Genomic DNA, 16,597 nt, shown 5'->3' with positions numbered 1-16,597 from the left:
GGTGGAGTCACTGTCCCTGGAGCTGTTTAAGCAAAGACTGGGCGTGTCACTCAGTGCCATGGTCTAGTTGGCACAGTGGTGGTGTCATAGGTTGGACTCTACGATCTCAGAGGTCTTTTCCAACCTGACTGATTTTGCGATTCTTTCATGTGCAGTTACAGCACAACATCGGCCTGTGAAGTACACGGGTGCACTTCACCACGGCGATAACTGTCTCATCAGCTGCCGCTTACGGCCGGGAGAGGCGAGGGCGCTTTTGTCACAACGTCAGTGCCTTAATTTAAGGTTTCTCTCAGTGTTTGTCCCCCGCTAGACGGGAAGCCGACGCCCCAGGAAATCCCCTCCGCCACGGCAGCAAGGGAAAGGCGGACGCGTGCCACCCGTGGCTCTCTTCCTCCCACTTCCGGCCGGCGGGCAGGCGGAGAGCGGGGGGCGGATGGGGGCAGTGGAGGCGGACGGGGGCGGTAGAGGCGGACGGGGGCGGTAGAGGCGGACGGGGGCGGGCCGAGGCGCGGGGCGGTGCTGGCGCGGGCGGGAGCCGCTGGGAGCGGTGGCGAGGCATGTACGCGGCCCCGGCTGTAGCGTGGTGGGGGCGGGCGCGGAGGGGCGCGGGCGGCGGGAGTGGAGGGCCGAGGCTGCACGTAAGGTCTGGGCGAGGAATCAGCCGGTGCGGGCTCGTCCACGGCCGCCTTTCCGACCGGCAGCGGACACCTATAAAACCGGCCGCGGCGGTGAGCCGGGCGCGGGGGGACGGAAGGCGTCCGGTTGGAGCCGGGCCTCGAGTGTCCCCGAGGCGTGCGGGACCGAGCAGCCGCGTCCGGCGAGACGGCCGGGCCTGCCCCGCCGCTGCCCCGTCAGTGCAGCCACACGGGCCCGTGCGGAGCGCTCAGCTGAGCAGTTTCCGTGTTCCGTGATAGCGCTTGCTGAAAACACTGCCGGAAGAACGTCTTTTAAAAGCGTTCGTTTCGGGGACGTGAACACACATTTCCTGAGCAACTCTTGTCGTAAGTTGCGGTGTCACCTGGGGATGTTGCTCTGAGCCACGTTTAGACTGGTAGCAATCTCCTAAATTCGGGGTGAAAGTATCCATTCTTAATGGCAAGTACATGATAGGAGAAACGGGCAAATAAACAGTCAACGTGGAATTACCCATTTCATTAGCAGCCTCTAAAATTACCCATTCCATTAGCGCAAACAGTTTATTTGGGATCTTAACAGCAGCTCGGGTCTCCTTTGGGGCGAAACCTCCCAAAGGCAGGCTTCTTGATTTCATGCCTCTCTGTGGAAACCACAGCAATGTGTTGCTGTTGCATTAAGTAAGCATCATAATTTGTAGTGTATCTCTGTGAAGGAAGCAAATAGTGGCAAATTTCTGAGAAAACAGTGAAAGTAGAGAACACAGCATTCCAGTGAGGTGAACCAGTGAAGTTAGTAGGATAAGCGGAATATGTGCCAACAGAAGCCCATTATATTTCTTCTACAGCTTGGGAACCCTGAAGCGCCCTTCAGTAAGGGCTACTTAGGGGGGAAAAAAGCCTTCAATAACAGCTACAATTCCAGTTGTCTCTGCTTGATTTTCAGATGCAACCACTATGCTCTATTATGGCAGCTTCAGCAAGTGATCCTGATTTGGCATTTGGTATCTATAATGGAGGCATATAAGCAAGTACATGTTGCAATAACACAGGATTGAAGAGAAGAGGCTTTTAGGGAACGCTCTGAATGTGCAAAAAGTATAGTCGGCTTAATGCTGTGTGCCAGATCATTATTTGCTCTTGACATTGGATCATACAATAGTAGTATTATTTAGTTTGGAAGGAACATCCAGAGATCATCTAGTTCAACTCCCTGCTTAAAGCAGTGCTGCCATTGAAGTTAGAGAATGTTGCTCCAGGCCTTGTCTAGTTGAGCTTTCTCTTGAAGGATTTAAAATGGAGTTAAAACTGAGTCTGAAATTTAGCTGCAGTTGGAACGAAGTTTCACAAACTTTGGAAAGTAACAGAATTTTAAGCAGTCTGAATGAAGGACACTTTTCCTTAGTTAAGTAGAGTTGTCTTTCTGGTTTTGGTCTTACAATTCTGATTCTCCAACTGTGCAACAGTCTTCAATGTGCACAATACAGAGATTTTTGGAAGATACGAAGCAAGCAGAAGAGTGTATTGCCCTGCAGCACACAGATTTTCTCTTAGTAGATACAAAACTGATATATTTTTAAAGTAACAATTTTCTGTACAAAACCAAAAAGACAGATAAGCTACTTCAAATTTGAAAGGTTCGTAGTATCTTACCTGCATAATGACTCATTTATTTAAAGGCAAAAGGTGTGATTCTTGCGTTCACAGAGGTGCAGTGTAATCAGCTTTATTTCTGTGTCCTTAACAGCATGGTGTTCTTTATGTGCAAAACCCAGCTCTTGTGTCTTAGTTGTGCACTAAATGAATAAAGGTATTCACTTAGTGAGTTGAGGTTAATGGAATGAAGGTAGCTGATGCCAGCCTTTATCTATATTGATCTTTTCTTGCCATGTCAGAGTGTATCCTGTGAAGTCGAGTTTTTGAAGAAATCTCAGAATTATTATTTGCACTGATCGGTGTCTACAGGTCCTGGGTAAAACACACTTTGTAGAAGAGTCTTAAATACAGTGAAAAGTTCCTGGAGAAGCTTATCTGCTAAGCAGGAAAGAAAGATGAGGCAGGAGAAAAAAGTTAATATAAATTGTACCTTCATGATGTGCCTTTTAAGTGTTATCTGTGTTTTTCTTAAGTTAGAGCTATACTGATATCTTTTGAGGGGAAAAATTACAGAAATTAAATGGTTATATAGTTGTGGAATTGAGTTTTTCATCTGCTAATACAAATAATTAATTTCAGCAAGCACTGATGACCCTGTTGAAGCTGCAGATAAAAGCATAATCTCAGGAGATACAGTTCTTGGTGTCCTAAGGACTGTGTAGAAGGTAAGACTGGAGGGTGAAATAATATGAAAGAATGTTCAGCAGCTCAGCTCTTATTTTGTGCAGAGAGTGTAGTCACAACATCTCTTACAAGACTTGGCAAAATTTCCACCATCCTAATTCAGCTTCTTTTCTCCAGGCAGTAGCTAGTCCACCTACACTGGAGAATGGCAAACTGTATTGGGATGTCATTTGATTCAATATAAATAGCATTACTTTGACAAGAGAATTGGATGAATATCGCTATAGCAACATATTAAGTATCCTGTTACCATTTCAAGTTAAATTTCCGAACACTTTTCCTACCTGTAGTCTTTCAAGTGGTGGTAAGATTATGTTTGCAAAGTTCACGTAATTATGATTGTCCTCAGAGACACTTTTTCTGCCAAAGTTATAATCCATATCATAATCCATATCAAAAGTATATATGTGGCACATCTGTTGAGTAACCTCAAGATGAATCTCCCACTTAAAAAAAAAAAGAGGTATTATGGGATTAAAAATATCTTTGCTTTTCTTATTATAGTTATGTGGAATGAATGAAGAAACCTTGTTCCCCAGAGAAAAAATGAACCTTTCATGGTTTTTATCAGCTAGAGCAATCCCTTTGGTTACCTTATGATCTTGTATTGATCCCACTGTGACATATATAGAATCTCTTTAGCTGTTCACAACTTCTAGAGAGTGGGTCTGCAGATTGCTATAGCCTCTTCTGCCAATTAAGATTTTGTCTAATCCCAGCTTTTTTATACATCCCGGTATGGCCTGCCCTTTGGCTACAGGAATAAGGAATAGTCTGATAGAACATCTCACAAAAGCATCAGGGCTTCCCATGGATTGAAGTCCTCATAACCTTTGAGTGCACCTCTGCATTTGTTTTTTATGTGTTCAGACACGTTTTTCTGTGACGCTGGTTATGAAACAGTAGTGCATCTGTTCTTAAATCACTTTATTCATATTTTATAGCAGCTTCACATCTCATGAGATTCTACAGTATACTTTGCAGTTCATTCCAGCTTTTGAGAGATTGGTAAGTAAGGTCCTTTAAGTTTCAGATTTCTGAACTACACTGGTATTATTTAATACTCCACATATTTAATTCCAGTCTTTTATTTCAGAATCTGTCAGGACCTGCAGCAAAACAACTCCACAAAAAGAGGCACCTACAGAACAAAGATGAATATCGGAAAAGCTTACAGTGCTGCTAACACCAGCAATGGAACAGATCTAGCTATTGGCTTTACTTCTTCTGCAGTAGCTGTCCTTCTGTTTGGGACAAATTTTGTGCCTGTTAAGAAGTTTGATACTGGTGATGGTAAATTTTCTTATTTTGTCTGGTTTTCTGTTTTTGCTAATAGGAATAATATTTTACCAGCAAATACAAGAGTTTCTGTGCTAGAGTTGTAAATATCATCACAGTTTTAATCCAATAGAGTATGTTTAATTTTCTTTGCTGTTGTTAGGGTAAAAAGCAGTAGTACTGCTTCAGGATGTGACAAATCTTTAGAAGAGCTTTCTTAACTGTTGTTGTGCACTTTAACAGTGATGTTGTACATTTCATGAGCATTTCCCAATGGAAAGTGAAATGTCCTTTCTTCTATCCTTGTGGGGATTCTCAGATACCTGCAATGTTATTTATGAGGTTAAAGTTGTTGGACTTAACATAAAAACAATAGAAAAATTGAAATTTTAGTATGTTTATTTGGTGAGTTGGTAAGAGGAAATGAGCCTTCCTATTTCATGCTTGGAATTTCATCACTCTAGTAGGTTTATGTTATGTTTCCATGTTTATATTAATTGTAATGAATTACAAGATCCCTAGATGAATAGCTGTTATTGCAGTCATGGTATCTGCATTGCAGGCTGGTTATAACCTCTCCTCTTCATGCCAAATATGGCCCTAACAAGACAAGGCAAGGCTTTAAAGTGAAAGTCTGAGCATAGCTGACATAAAGTTAACCAGTCTGCCTCGTTGACCCTTCTAGAATCTACAGAGGTAGAAGGGATGTGTCACTGACCATCATCAGTGCCCTGGATTAGTGGAAAAGCTTGAGCTTTGAAGGAGTGTTTCCCTGTGCAGTCATCTATGTTAGCAGCTCCTAGGGTTGTGGGGAAAGTTTGCAGCAACTGAATACCCTCTTTGTCAGAAATCTGTCAAAATTTTCATCTGTTTGAGAATCAGGGCTTGTGTAAATTTAGTGCAGCAAAGTATCTTTTGCAGCTGTGTATAAGGAATGCGTGATAAGGAAAAGTTGACAGAATTATAATCCACCTTAAAAAATTATCTTTTGAATATATTGTAACATGGTCCCTGAAATTCACAAAGGAGGTGGACACCTTTTTGAATTTTTTCTGAGCTACTGTAAACTTATTATGTTAAGAGATTCACATATCCAGTATTCTACAAGTTTTCTATTGTGTGCACATGATTTTTCCACAGGCATGTTCTTCCAATGGATTCTCTGTGCCTCCATATGGATGGTTTCTTTGGTGGTCAATTTGATCCAGAATTGCCCCCGGTTTTGGCCTCTGGCTATGGTTGGAGGTTTTGTGTGGGCCACAGGTGAGGATAAGGAGATTTCATATCTTGAAACACAAAGTAATTCTCTTGCTTCATAAAAAGATGATAAAAACTTTTCCGTACGTAAGGTAGTAGTTATTTAGTAGTTATTTGTTTTTTTAAGGTCTCGGGATTAATGGAGCTGTACCATTATAGTAAATGTTATTTTATTATGCTTATTTTGTAAGAGGCAAATTCACACTAGAAGTAACTTTTAAAATCATATGGAGGCAAAGTCCATGTTCAATGTATTTATTTTTTAAAATACTATTTCTTACCACCTTGTGGTTTCCTAAATTTCTTTGTCTTCTGAACAGGCACAAAATCTAAAGCAAATGTATACAAGACCACATTCTATTTTTTAACTGATTTCACTTTTGGTTTTTGTATTTCAGGCAATATTACAGTTGTTCCTATTGTTAAAACTATTGGCTTAGCTCTTGGCCTTTTGATATGGGCTTCTTTTAATTTGCTGACAGGTTGGGCAAGTTCAAGGTAAGTATGCTTAAGTCTTAAGTCATACATAATTAATGTTGCCAATTCTTCGTTAATAACTGCAGCGAAAGCTATCACCTGTGGAAACATAGAATCATTTAGCCTGGAAAAGACCTTTGAGATCATCAAGTCTAGCCATTAACCTAACACTACCAAGTCTACCACTAAAGAGAGTTTATCACATATATTAAGACTTATCCCCTATTAGTGGAAAGTACTCAGGTTAATTATTTTACCTTTTTATATTTCCTTTGTCTCAGTAGCAAGAAGAGTGCCTAATGATGGTCATTATCTTGAGTCAATAAATAATGTGTTTGTTAGTGTAAACCTAGCACACTGTATTTTTTCTTTTGCAACATGGTCTGATAAAATAAGTTAACTTCAATTTTAAGTGAATTTTAACAGATTTAAAAAATCAATATACAATAAATTAGTGTAAAGATTATTTTTGTAAAGTAGACATAGCTTTTTGCAAGCCAGCTGAAGCACTTATATAATGCTGCAAATATATGCTTAAACAGAATTCTAAGAAAAGATAAAAAGTCACAGAATATTCTGAGTTGGAAGGGACCCACAAGGATTATTGAGTCCAACTCTTAGGTTAATGGCCTTTGTAAAGATCAAACCTACAACCTTGGCATCATTAGCTCCATGCTCTAACCAGCTGAGAGGTTTATTTACATGAATCAAGATTTCAAAAACTAGATTATAACTTAACTATTCATATAAAGTCAGTGCAACTAAGTGAAACTGGTTGAATGTTCCAGGTTTGGTTGGTTTGGAATTGACCCAGAAGAGGTATCAAGACCAATCTTAAATTATATTGGAGCTGGACTTTCACTGTTAAGGTAACAATTTATTCTTATAATGAATTTCTGTAATGTAAAATATATATTTAATAATCAACCACAAGGACAATTTAACTAGCGAGTGAATGTATTAAAGTATTTTTTGCAAATCAGTTTAGTGCCAAAATCATGACATATCCATACCTAGCTGGTCCGTGTTGTATTTCAGACATGATACCCAGTACAGTGGTGGCATGGTTATCCATAAACACAGAAATATATTTTTATGCTGGTATGCCATTCAAGGCAAAGCAGGGATTTCCTGATTACCTCCCTAGCTAGGTTGTTGAAATGTTTCACTTCTGCAAATCCTGTGAGAGAGGACAAATCTGACTAGAAGAATCTTGTTCAGAAAACCTCAGATTTATGATCTGATTTCACTCAGTCAAGCGTAAAAACCACAGAAATGCCACAGAACCCTTTCCCTGATACTTTGGGGTCCATGAAAAGCAAGAGGCTTTGCATGTTTTCCTGTCCATAATAACTCCCTGTCTTGTAATTCTTAAGCCATACTTTAAATTTCCAAACAGTGTCCTCCTTTGGGATCTTGAGAAGGGCTTTATTCTTTATTTTTTGGTTGGTTATTATTTGCATGAGTGCATACAGTTTGGTCCAAACACGGAGGAAAGAGGATCCCTCTTAAGTAGCAGTGATCCTGCTTTCCAGCTGGGTTGCCCTAAATCCTAAGGGCTCTCCACAAGTGTAGTAAGCAGCAGGTGGACATAATGCCTTTCAGAAAAGAAGATTATTAAGAACATGGCAATAAGGAAACATTTTTGATTGCTAGGAGAGAGCTGCTGCCTTAGATTCATGATTTTTGTTTCCACTTTCCCTCTTTCCTAAGAGTCTGCAGCTTTGTACCCATTACTGTTACGTGGGGCACATGAATTTGGGAGGTACTGAGAAACTAGTAGTCGTACTGCTATTCATTCCTGATGAATTCATGCAGCTCACCACCTGCTTCCTGCCTGTTTCTGATATATCACGGGGGAAAGATCAACAGGGAAAAAGATTGTGACCAGACATGTTTTCCTGGCAAACTGCACAAAGCCTGTGGCAGTTGCTCTGCCGAGTTCATTTTAGCCTCCTGAGTGGAACCTGTATATGTTTGTCAAGTCCTTTTGGAGGAAGCTGACATTGTTTTATACTTACTCAGTAAGGCATGAACAGTTCTTCAAATGCAGACATTCTGTTTACAGTTTGGAGAAAAAATTCCTAAATCATTAAAATGTTTTTCATAAAAATAAAATACAGATCCTGCCAGTTCTGATTGCATGTATTTACCTCATTTCCTAGAGCCGGGGGTAGAAGTAGTAAGGTTTCATTTTATTCCCTTAGTGCACTGGAGCCCCACTGAGCAATACCTCTTCTCCTTCCACATATGCATGAGGCCTGGTAGCAGCAGTATTCAATCCCTCACATATAATAGAAGACTAAAAACTAACATTTTTCCTTAAGCGTAGAGCCAGTTCTGTGCAGGTTTAGGCTGTTCCGTATAGAATAACAAGTGTTCCATTGCATGTGTGGTTTGGTACAAAAGGGCACTCTTAACTAAGGCATCTGTTGTTAATGTGGCTGTAACTACACACTGTAAAAAGGAGACATTTCAATCCCATTGCATAAGAAGAGCGATCTGTAAAGTGATACAAAACCTGATTTATTTACTTACTTAGGTTGTTTGTTAGTTAAGTTAAATTAATAAATTATAATTATTATATTTTATATGTGTGTTATATATGCTTATTATATATGTGTATATATAATCATAAGTTATGACTGTTTTAAGCAATTGCATTTTTTAAATATGTTAAGTGACTCTAGGGTAATAATGAAAGCAGTACCTCCAATTATAACTTTTGTCTCTACGTCCTTATGAGCTGACATGATATTTATTGGTATATTTTTCTCTTCTGAGTGCTGTCATATTTCTTTTTATAAAAACTGAAGTCCAGAGTTCTTCAGCTTCGTTAGAAAGCACACCTTTACTGAGAGAAAGTGTAAGTCCTCTACAGTTGTTATTTTACAGCACTGAAAGTACAGATCCGTTTAAAAACAAAAACTGTGTTCGTTACTCAGGTTTGCTAGGATTTATGGTAGACTACATGAAACAACATAAATATGTATTGATTGTATCATTGATAGTATCTTAATTTGTGGATCTTGTATATCCAGTTAAGTATTAGCAACAGAAGACTTTCTTCCCAAGTGTTCTTTCTTGATTGTCAGCTTTAAATAGCTTAGGAAGTCCTTTTTCATTATGATGGAGATATAAAAGACAGTGTATTGCTTTCCTACGTGAGAAGAGGAAGCAATTTCAATTAAATGTTAACCATAAAGCTGTGAGGGTGCTTAGATGAAGGGTCAGATTTTTGCCACATTACAGAGCCAGGAGACTGTCAAGAGTTGCTGACTGTCATCAGCTATGGCACGGGTTGGTGGCTACCAGATTGGCTGTTGCTCCTTTGGGAGCCCAAAGTGTTCAACAACAGCTAGAGAACAATAGGCTCCTACTACTGTTGTATCTTACTCTTAGAGGTCAGTGCTCAGTTGCCACCTGAGCCCCGAGAGTTCTCTAACTATGCTCAATGCACACTAGAGGTTCCAGTCTACCAGACTAAATCATAGAAGACAGTCTGATTACAGGTTATAAGAAATCAAACTAAACTAAACTTGCATGAAGAACTCTTGTTTTTTTGCAGTCTATTAATGTTTCTGAAGATACTTCTGATGACTCGTGGGTGAACAGACTTTCGCCAGCAAAAAAGAGACTCATGTAGGTTATTAACAGTTCTTTTACTGGTACAGACCAAATAGCCAGAGAAAGTAGTTGAACAGAGTGTAAGAGCAGAATTTGCGTCCTGTGGTTTTCCTAACGAAGTCACACAATAATAAATAACAGGGGTTTGTATACTAGTATAGTGTGCAAATCTATATATGAATAATCACACAAATCTTTAGATTATTTCTTTGACACTGTTGAGTGTGCTTAACCTTACCAATTTGGTATTAGGTACTACTACGAAAAAACTGGCAAACTAAATAGCAATATCAACTAATTACAGAGCTGGTTTTTGTCACCTGGTTGATTAGCACTCCAGCATAGAAGAAGCCTGTGCTAATGACGTGCTTCCAGGTGTGGTTTCTGGTTAAATACATCTGGAGAAGGCATGGCAGTATGGTAAGGAGACAGTAGAAGTGCTCCAAAGTGGAAGCAAGCAAGGGGAGACTGCCAAGAGCTCAACGATCTAGAGATGAAGAAGGGGACTAAAGAGCAATGAGTCTGGGAATAGTGATAAAAGAATGTATAGACTGCAACAGTGAAGCTGAGGGTTTGAACATTTTTAATTATATATTTGTTTGGTTTTCCCTAGCTTTGCTTTTAGGAAATTGTAGTTAGTTAATTTTCCATGTCATTAATCTAGACTGCTCGCTCTTGGGGCAGGAATTTTCCATGTTACTTGGCCACAAAGTATAAGGAAACTCAATGAACCATTTCTACACTACACTGAAAATAAAAATGTGCCAAAATGTATTATCTTTATACCTAGCAATTTTCACATGATACACAGTGTTTAAGTGCAATACTGGGTGCTTAAGTGTGTTGTCTGCTTCGTTAATTTATGCTAGGCTATGTTCTCCAATATTTGCTCTTTTTAAAGAGGCTGTAGCCTGGCTGTAGTAGCTGGAATACTGTACGGTTCCAGTTTTGTACCAGTACTTTACATCAAGGACCATGGAAGAAGAAATGAAACTATATACACAGGAGCAAGTCAGTTTGGTAAAGGCTAATAGATCATTTCTACTTTATTTCATCATTGTGTTTTCCTGCATTTTTAAAGGCATAGGGTGGAATTCTTCATATGCCTGAAAATATACCATGACAATTTATTGGTTCTGCATTATATTATATGTTGTCATAATCATAGTCCTAGCACTCCCTTTTTCTCAGAGGTGAACTAATCCATCAAAACCAGTGAGAAACATCCCAAAGGCTACCATACTTAACTCATAGCTATGTTCCAGAAGGCATTAAATAGTAGCACTCTCAAAATACGAAGTTCGTATGCGTGGAGGGTGAGGTGAACAAGGGCACAAGCTTGCCAATTGCCAAATTAGTACACCAATCCAGGAAGAGAAGGTTGATAATAAGCTATGAGTGGAGCAGAATATAACAACATAAGTAATTAAAACCGTGTAGGTTTTTTAATTGAAACCTTTTAATGTAAGCCTAATTGCCAATTTCAAACAACATTTCCCCGAAAACGTTTTCCTTAAGGTTTAGATTATACTCTGTCAGGTAATACCAGCAAAGTATTGCTGAGAGTGCATAATGTTGCCATTGTCACATGCAATTTCTCTTGAATACTGCAGTTTGTATATTCCCCACCTAGGCAAAACAGATGTTGTCATTAGTATAGCTGCCTTTCCTGTTGAGAATTTACAGCTCCAAGGAGACAGGGATCTCCTTGTTACATGCTTCTACTTTGCCATGTTGGAAATACTCTTTTTAGCATATACAAAGTCCATACAAATTTATTATTGTTAGTGATTATGGTAATCAAAATTTTGATACATCCTTTAAGATTAAAAAGGGGCAAAACTGAGCCATGTTTAGCTTACATAGTATGTGCAGTTTTCTTGCCCTTAAAAGTACAGAAAAGAAACAAGGCTATATACAGGAACACATTGTGGATGATCAGGAAAGGATGTAATTATGTAAAATCCCCAGCCAAGTTTCGTAGCCTTACTTGAGGATTTTTCCAAGGTTTTATTAAATGAATGCAGTAATATATAGTAGAGTTCCAAAAATAACAACTCACAGAAATGCATAGAAACCTGTAATAAATGCTGGAGTCAACACGGCAGTTAGTTCATGTTTAATATGTGTCATTGACCGTATCCATCCACAGTCAGACTGGCAGCTGAGTTCATCACATTCAGATTTGAATTTGAGTTATTAGGAGTAGCACCTTATGTATTTTTGTCTATATGAATGCTATCAGTGAAATTAATTTTGTTAAAATTAATAACTGATGTTTTATACTAACATAATTTTGTAATTTCTCTTTCAGATTTAGATTATGTTTTTGCACACTTCAGTGGAATATTTCTTACTAGTACCATCTACTTTTTGATCTACTGTGCAGTCAGGAAAAATAAACCTAATGTTTATCCCCAAGCCATATTGCCAGGTATGACTGTTTTTTTAAATTAGCAAAGCATTTCAGTTACTACTTCTGACCATTTTGCAGTAATTAGTCCAAGCTATGTGTTGGAATTGTAGTTTGCCTTTCAAGTGACTCCATTTGACTTTTTGTCTCTTTTGAAAGAGCACTCCTATTAGGTTAATTAATTAACAATGATAAATTTTTTTCTGATCTGACGCTAGAACAAAATGACATTGCAGATTTTCAAAAACGGACTGCCAAAATGGAGAGCAAATTGCCCCCAAAATTGTGAACTTTAATTAATTTGCTGCTTCAGAGTAGCTGATTTTTATCCTTTGAGCTTTGGTTTAGATTACCAGAACCAGCTTGTTAAAGGAGTTAGCGTACTAAAATACATACCTACAATTTCTGTATTATACTATAAGTATAAATTTTCCACAAATTGCAGTCTATACCTTGCTATGCATGTTTTTGATTCGGATTTATTTTTCTAGGGTTTCTTTCTGGTGTGCTTTGGGCGATAGCCAATTGCTGCTGGTTCATAGCCAATCACTATCTCAGTGCTGTCGTCAGCTTTCCAATAATTACTGCAGTAAGTATATAAAAAATAAAATATGTAACTAGAATGAAAAGTGAATTTTTTTTTTACCCTTCTCTTTGTGAAATTAAGTTGAAATTATGATGGATCTAGAACATTTTTAATCAAGAGTATATATTGCCTTTCTGCTTGTCTGTGCTAGTCTTTGGATTTTTAGGAACATAAATGACTATGACAAGCACAATCCTGGTCAATGCCAAGCATAAGAAAAGGCAGAAGAATTAAGAGTGTGAATCTTTAGGTTACATAAAAGCCAAATCTCTGGAAACAGAATTATATCAGCATTGACTATTTAACCAAAGTGATTAAAGGAAGAAATATTTTATGTTTTCATCCCAGGGAGTACATTTTGGTCTGGATGTTTTAATTTGTGAGTTTTATCCCCTAGCAGTCATTTTACTTAATTAAGTCAGGTATTTTTTCTTTTTGCCATTCTTGAACAAACAGAACAGATTACGTACTGCTGAAAATAATGTTCTTATGCAAATGAGAGGAAAATAGGTTGGCCTGTTCTGCCTGTTTTATTCTTATTTATGACACTGTACCTTTAAAGCATAAATTTTATCACCAGGTAAAAGTAAATTTTGCCTTCACTCTTTTGCCAGTGTGCTAGTTGGTGATGCAAAGGTGGCAAATGAGAGTTAATAAATATCAAAACCAAAGTTTTGCTCAACAACAGTATTTTGGAATCAAACTAATGAAACATCTCTAATAGGGATTAAACTTTGCCTCAAGATGCAGTAAATCCGAATAAACTTTGCAGTATGCAATGGAAAAAAAAGACTTGGGATCGTTCTAATTAGAAATTGAAGGATTAATGGAAAGCAGCTTTAGTAACTCAGTTATCAGTATGCCTAAAGGGCAAAGATATAAAATCACAAAATGAAAAACATAAGGACAGCAGTGATGAGAAACTGCCTATCTGGACCACAGGTTCAGAGCTGCTGCTTTACTTCACCCTGGAGAGAATTTCAAGAGCTATTCATCACAGCCGTTTAACAATTTATTTCATTTTTAAAAATGCATTCGTCTTGCAGTGTACATGACCTAGGAAGTGAAATAACACCTCAAATTCCACTAGAAAACAGCACCCACCCATACATTCAGCATGAGACACCATTTCCTGCTGGTCTATATCTGTGTCAGCTGCACTGAGTATGGAGAGAAGGTCCTTGTCCAAACATCTGTCAAGTGTTCCTCAGAGCAGCTCTAATGGGAAGCATTAACAGAGCCAGGTTTTGCTTCATATTCAGATATTTTCTCAACAGACGTGAAAATTCAGATCCTTGCTCCCTCAGGGGAAAAAGTGTGTGGAAAATAGTGTGAAAAAAGAGTGCCTGCAAGTTGCCATTGTGTATCATTGTTTGCTGTTAGCCAGGAAATCTATACAGCATCATCACCAATAATCAGTAGTTTTCCTGACCTGTCTCTGTGGCTGGCTTTGTGAGTGATAAAATCAAACCTTGTCCAAATAGTTACTCATGCTAATAAAGGAAATGTTAGGAATATCCATGGTAGTTGCCAATAAACCTGAAAAGTCTTCTGAAACAAGATAACATAGTGAACTCAAGTTTAGACTAAAGTGAGGCCTATTATTTAGCCTACTGAAAGAACATGGAACAACCAGGGCAGACTCCACAGTGTAATTTAAAAAGAAATCGTGCCTACTCCAGAAAAAAAAAAAAAAGCAGTCTCTTGCCTCTTTAGTCCTTCCTGAAGATTTTACTGTGTCTTACTTAGTAAAGATTTCAGTGATGTTTATGCTTTGGTCATGAGTGCTTTACTTAGATGAAATGGAAAGGCTTAAATGTCTTATCCAGACAAAATTCAACCACCCTGAGAGCAGTAATGAGAAGGCAGTAAATTTCAATGAAGTGCTGTAATGTACAAATGAATCCTATTTTTTAGGGGCCTGGCCTGGTTGCTGCAATGTGGGGAGTCCTTGTATTTAAGGAAATCAAGGTAATGTTATTGAGTCTCTTGCTCAATCTCTCTTGCTTGTCTCTAGCTGTGGAAATAGTATGACTTGGTATACAGCTGTATCTCGGATTTCTCCTCCTTACAAGTATTGCACTATGAAGCTGAAAGTCCTATCATGCACTGCTTAAGTTTTCCAAGAAACATGAAAAACTGTGAACAGTTTTTATGGGAATGAAGATTTTAATTCTATAACTGTATGAGCAGCAGTGGATGTATGTGAGGACTGTAGTGTAACCAGGAGGCAGGATGCCAGGCACAGCCTCAGGACAGTTTTCACTTGAGTCAATTCTTTCAGTGGAGGTGAGCGAATGAGCAGTTGTCCTAATAATCATGTAGACAGGTAGAGTAGACTTTTAGAGTCAGGCTCAACAAAAGACTAAAAAATACAACAGAGGTTAGTTGGTCTTAATAATTACAGTAAAGATCCTAAACTGCTATGGCAGTGATTGCCTAGAACAAGCTGATTTACTCTGCTAGATATTAACATACCGGACAGAAGTTATTTTGCTAATGGAATTTCAAGCACTGAATGCTAGCAGTGTAATATCATATTCTCTTAGGTAATCTATCCAGGATCCACGGGTACCTAACTTGCTGTTAGAGATCATCTTTCCCAATGTTTTCGGTGACTGTGTAAAATGAGTTAGGCCTCATTGGATCTACAGCTAGAAGTTCTGTGCCTTCCACTGCAGATTAGTGTTGCACCACATGAGAAGATCATCATGCTCATTATCTAAATCTTTGTAACTCTCTAAATCTTCCATTCTTTTCACACATTTTTGAATAGTCTCTGCATAAGTGCTTACTGTAAATAATCTGAAAAATAGACAAAGGCCTTTAAAAATACCTCCAAAAATTGCTGAATTAATTTTGTGAATATTTTACTAAGTGTATAGGATCGTAGATTGCTTGTAGTAAACTTCTCAGCAGCAAATGTTACAAATATATGAAATAAAATGGTATAAAATTTACCATGTCATATAGTAGAGTTATTAATTTTGTCATAAAATGAGCATAAAAGTTCTTTATTTTACTTTTTTTTTTTAAAGGGTATCAATTATGACAAGATTATATTTTTTTTTCCTCCCTTTTGCTATACAGGGACTGAAAAACTTCGTGTTACTGTCAATATCGTTTTGCATCATTTTGGCTGGATCACTTTCCACAGCTTTTTCTAAAGTTTGAAAGGACCTTCTGGACCAGTAGATGGTGCTAATGTTTAACACAGATAGAAAGACAATGTTGGTAGATTGCAATACATAATAATTTTCAACACGTATGTCCAACATGTACCCTAACTTGCTTCAGGCAAGTGAAGATTAAAACCATTTGGTATGAAAGAAAATATGGAAATGTTTGTTTCTTCATTTCTTGGAATAGTAAGAATATCAGAAGATTTTATTAAATAAAGCTAAATGATTTTATAATTACAAATTATTGTTTTTTCTGGTACTAAACTTCATGTCATTATAAATTGCAGTTTAATGTTGGGTTGGTGGGTGGATAAAGGGAGTTTAATTCATAGTCTGTAATACTGTATGTATTTGCAAGCTGACTCGTTTTGACATTTTGTCCTACTAACTGAAATATAAAATATGTCTTGAAATATTCTTTATGGAACTCATACAGATGAAGCTAACAAAGCTTTTATTTAGAAGCATTATTCTTTGAAGTCATCAGTTTATGTAAAAATGTTGTCTTCCAGTCAGTTTAGAATTGTGGGGGAGATAGAAGGAGCTGGAAAATAAATTACTTTTGTTTCACAACATTTTCCATAACCACCACTATCATGGAAAACAGTTTATTTTCTTATTTGTGGCAGCTAACCTTTATGTATGCAAAGCATGTTGTCTGAACCTCTCCTTACAGATTCACAGGATCAGACAGATTGGAAAACACCTCTGAGATCATTGAGTCCAACCTACGACTGAACCCCCTTGTCAACTAGACCATGGCACTAAGTGCTACACCCGGTCTGTTCTTAAACACCTCCAC

At 38.1% G+C, this 16,597-nt stretch overlaps 1 protein-coding gene across 9 annotated transcripts; it reads left to right on the top strand.

Annotated features, from left to right (window-relative positions):
* Positions 1-496: 496 nt before the first annotated feature.
* On the top strand, positions 497-16,032 carry TMEM144 (transmembrane protein 144). 9 transcript variants are annotated; one of them, XM_032686465.1, is made up of 14 exons: positions 497-562; positions 2,871-2,956; positions 3,923-3,983; positions 4,072-4,268; positions 5,394-5,516; positions 5,909-6,008; positions 6,776-6,856; positions 8,772-8,853; positions 9,556-9,629; positions 10,516-10,634; positions 11,929-12,048; positions 12,519-12,616; positions 14,531-14,584; positions 15,704-16,032. In XM_032686465.1, exons 4-14 carry the CDS (start codon positions 4,130-4,132, stop codon positions 15,785-15,787), a joined length of 1,074 nt encoding a protein of 357 aa, XP_032542356.1. In that variant the 5' UTR covers positions 497-562; positions 2,871-2,956; positions 3,923-3,983; positions 4,072-4,129; the 3' UTR covers positions 15,788-16,032. The 9 variants fall into 9 exon arrangements, with proteins under 9 accessions (XP_032542356.1, XP_032542362.1, XP_032542358.1 ...); XM_032686467.1 differs by lacking the exon at positions 497-562 and adding an exon at positions 616-731; XM_032686468.1 differs by lacking the exon at positions 497-562 and adding an exon at positions 762-1,004.
* The last annotated feature ends 565 nt before the right edge of the window (positions 16,033-16,597 follow it).

This window comes from Chiroxiphia lanceolata, chromosome 4 (genome assembly GCF_009829145.1).
Source record: "Chiroxiphia lanceolata isolate bChiLan1 chromosome 4, bChiLan1.pri, whole genome shotgun sequence".
NCBI lineage: Eukaryota > Metazoa > Chordata > Aves > Passeriformes > Pipridae > Chiroxiphia > Chiroxiphia lanceolata.
The sequence above is the reverse complement of the archived record's forward strand: the minus strand, read 5'-3'. Positions and strand labels throughout refer to the sequence as shown.

What these genes read in the sequence shown, in the direction of transcription:
- TMEM144 (XM_032686471.1), top strand. Translation starts at nt 4,130, where the DNA reads ATGAATATCGGAAAAGCTTACAGTGCTGCTAACACCAGCAATGGAACA. An exon ending in ACAGGTTGGGCAAGTTCAAG is followed by an intron (nt 6,009 to 6,775) that starts GTAAGTATGCTT and finishes TGAATGTTCCAG; the next exon opens with GTTTGGTTGGTTTGGAATTG. An exon ending in GCTTTCCAATAATTACTGCA is followed by an intron (nt 12,617 to 14,530) that starts GTAAGTATATAA and finishes CCTATTTTTTAG; the next exon opens with GGGCCTGGCCTGGTTGCTGC.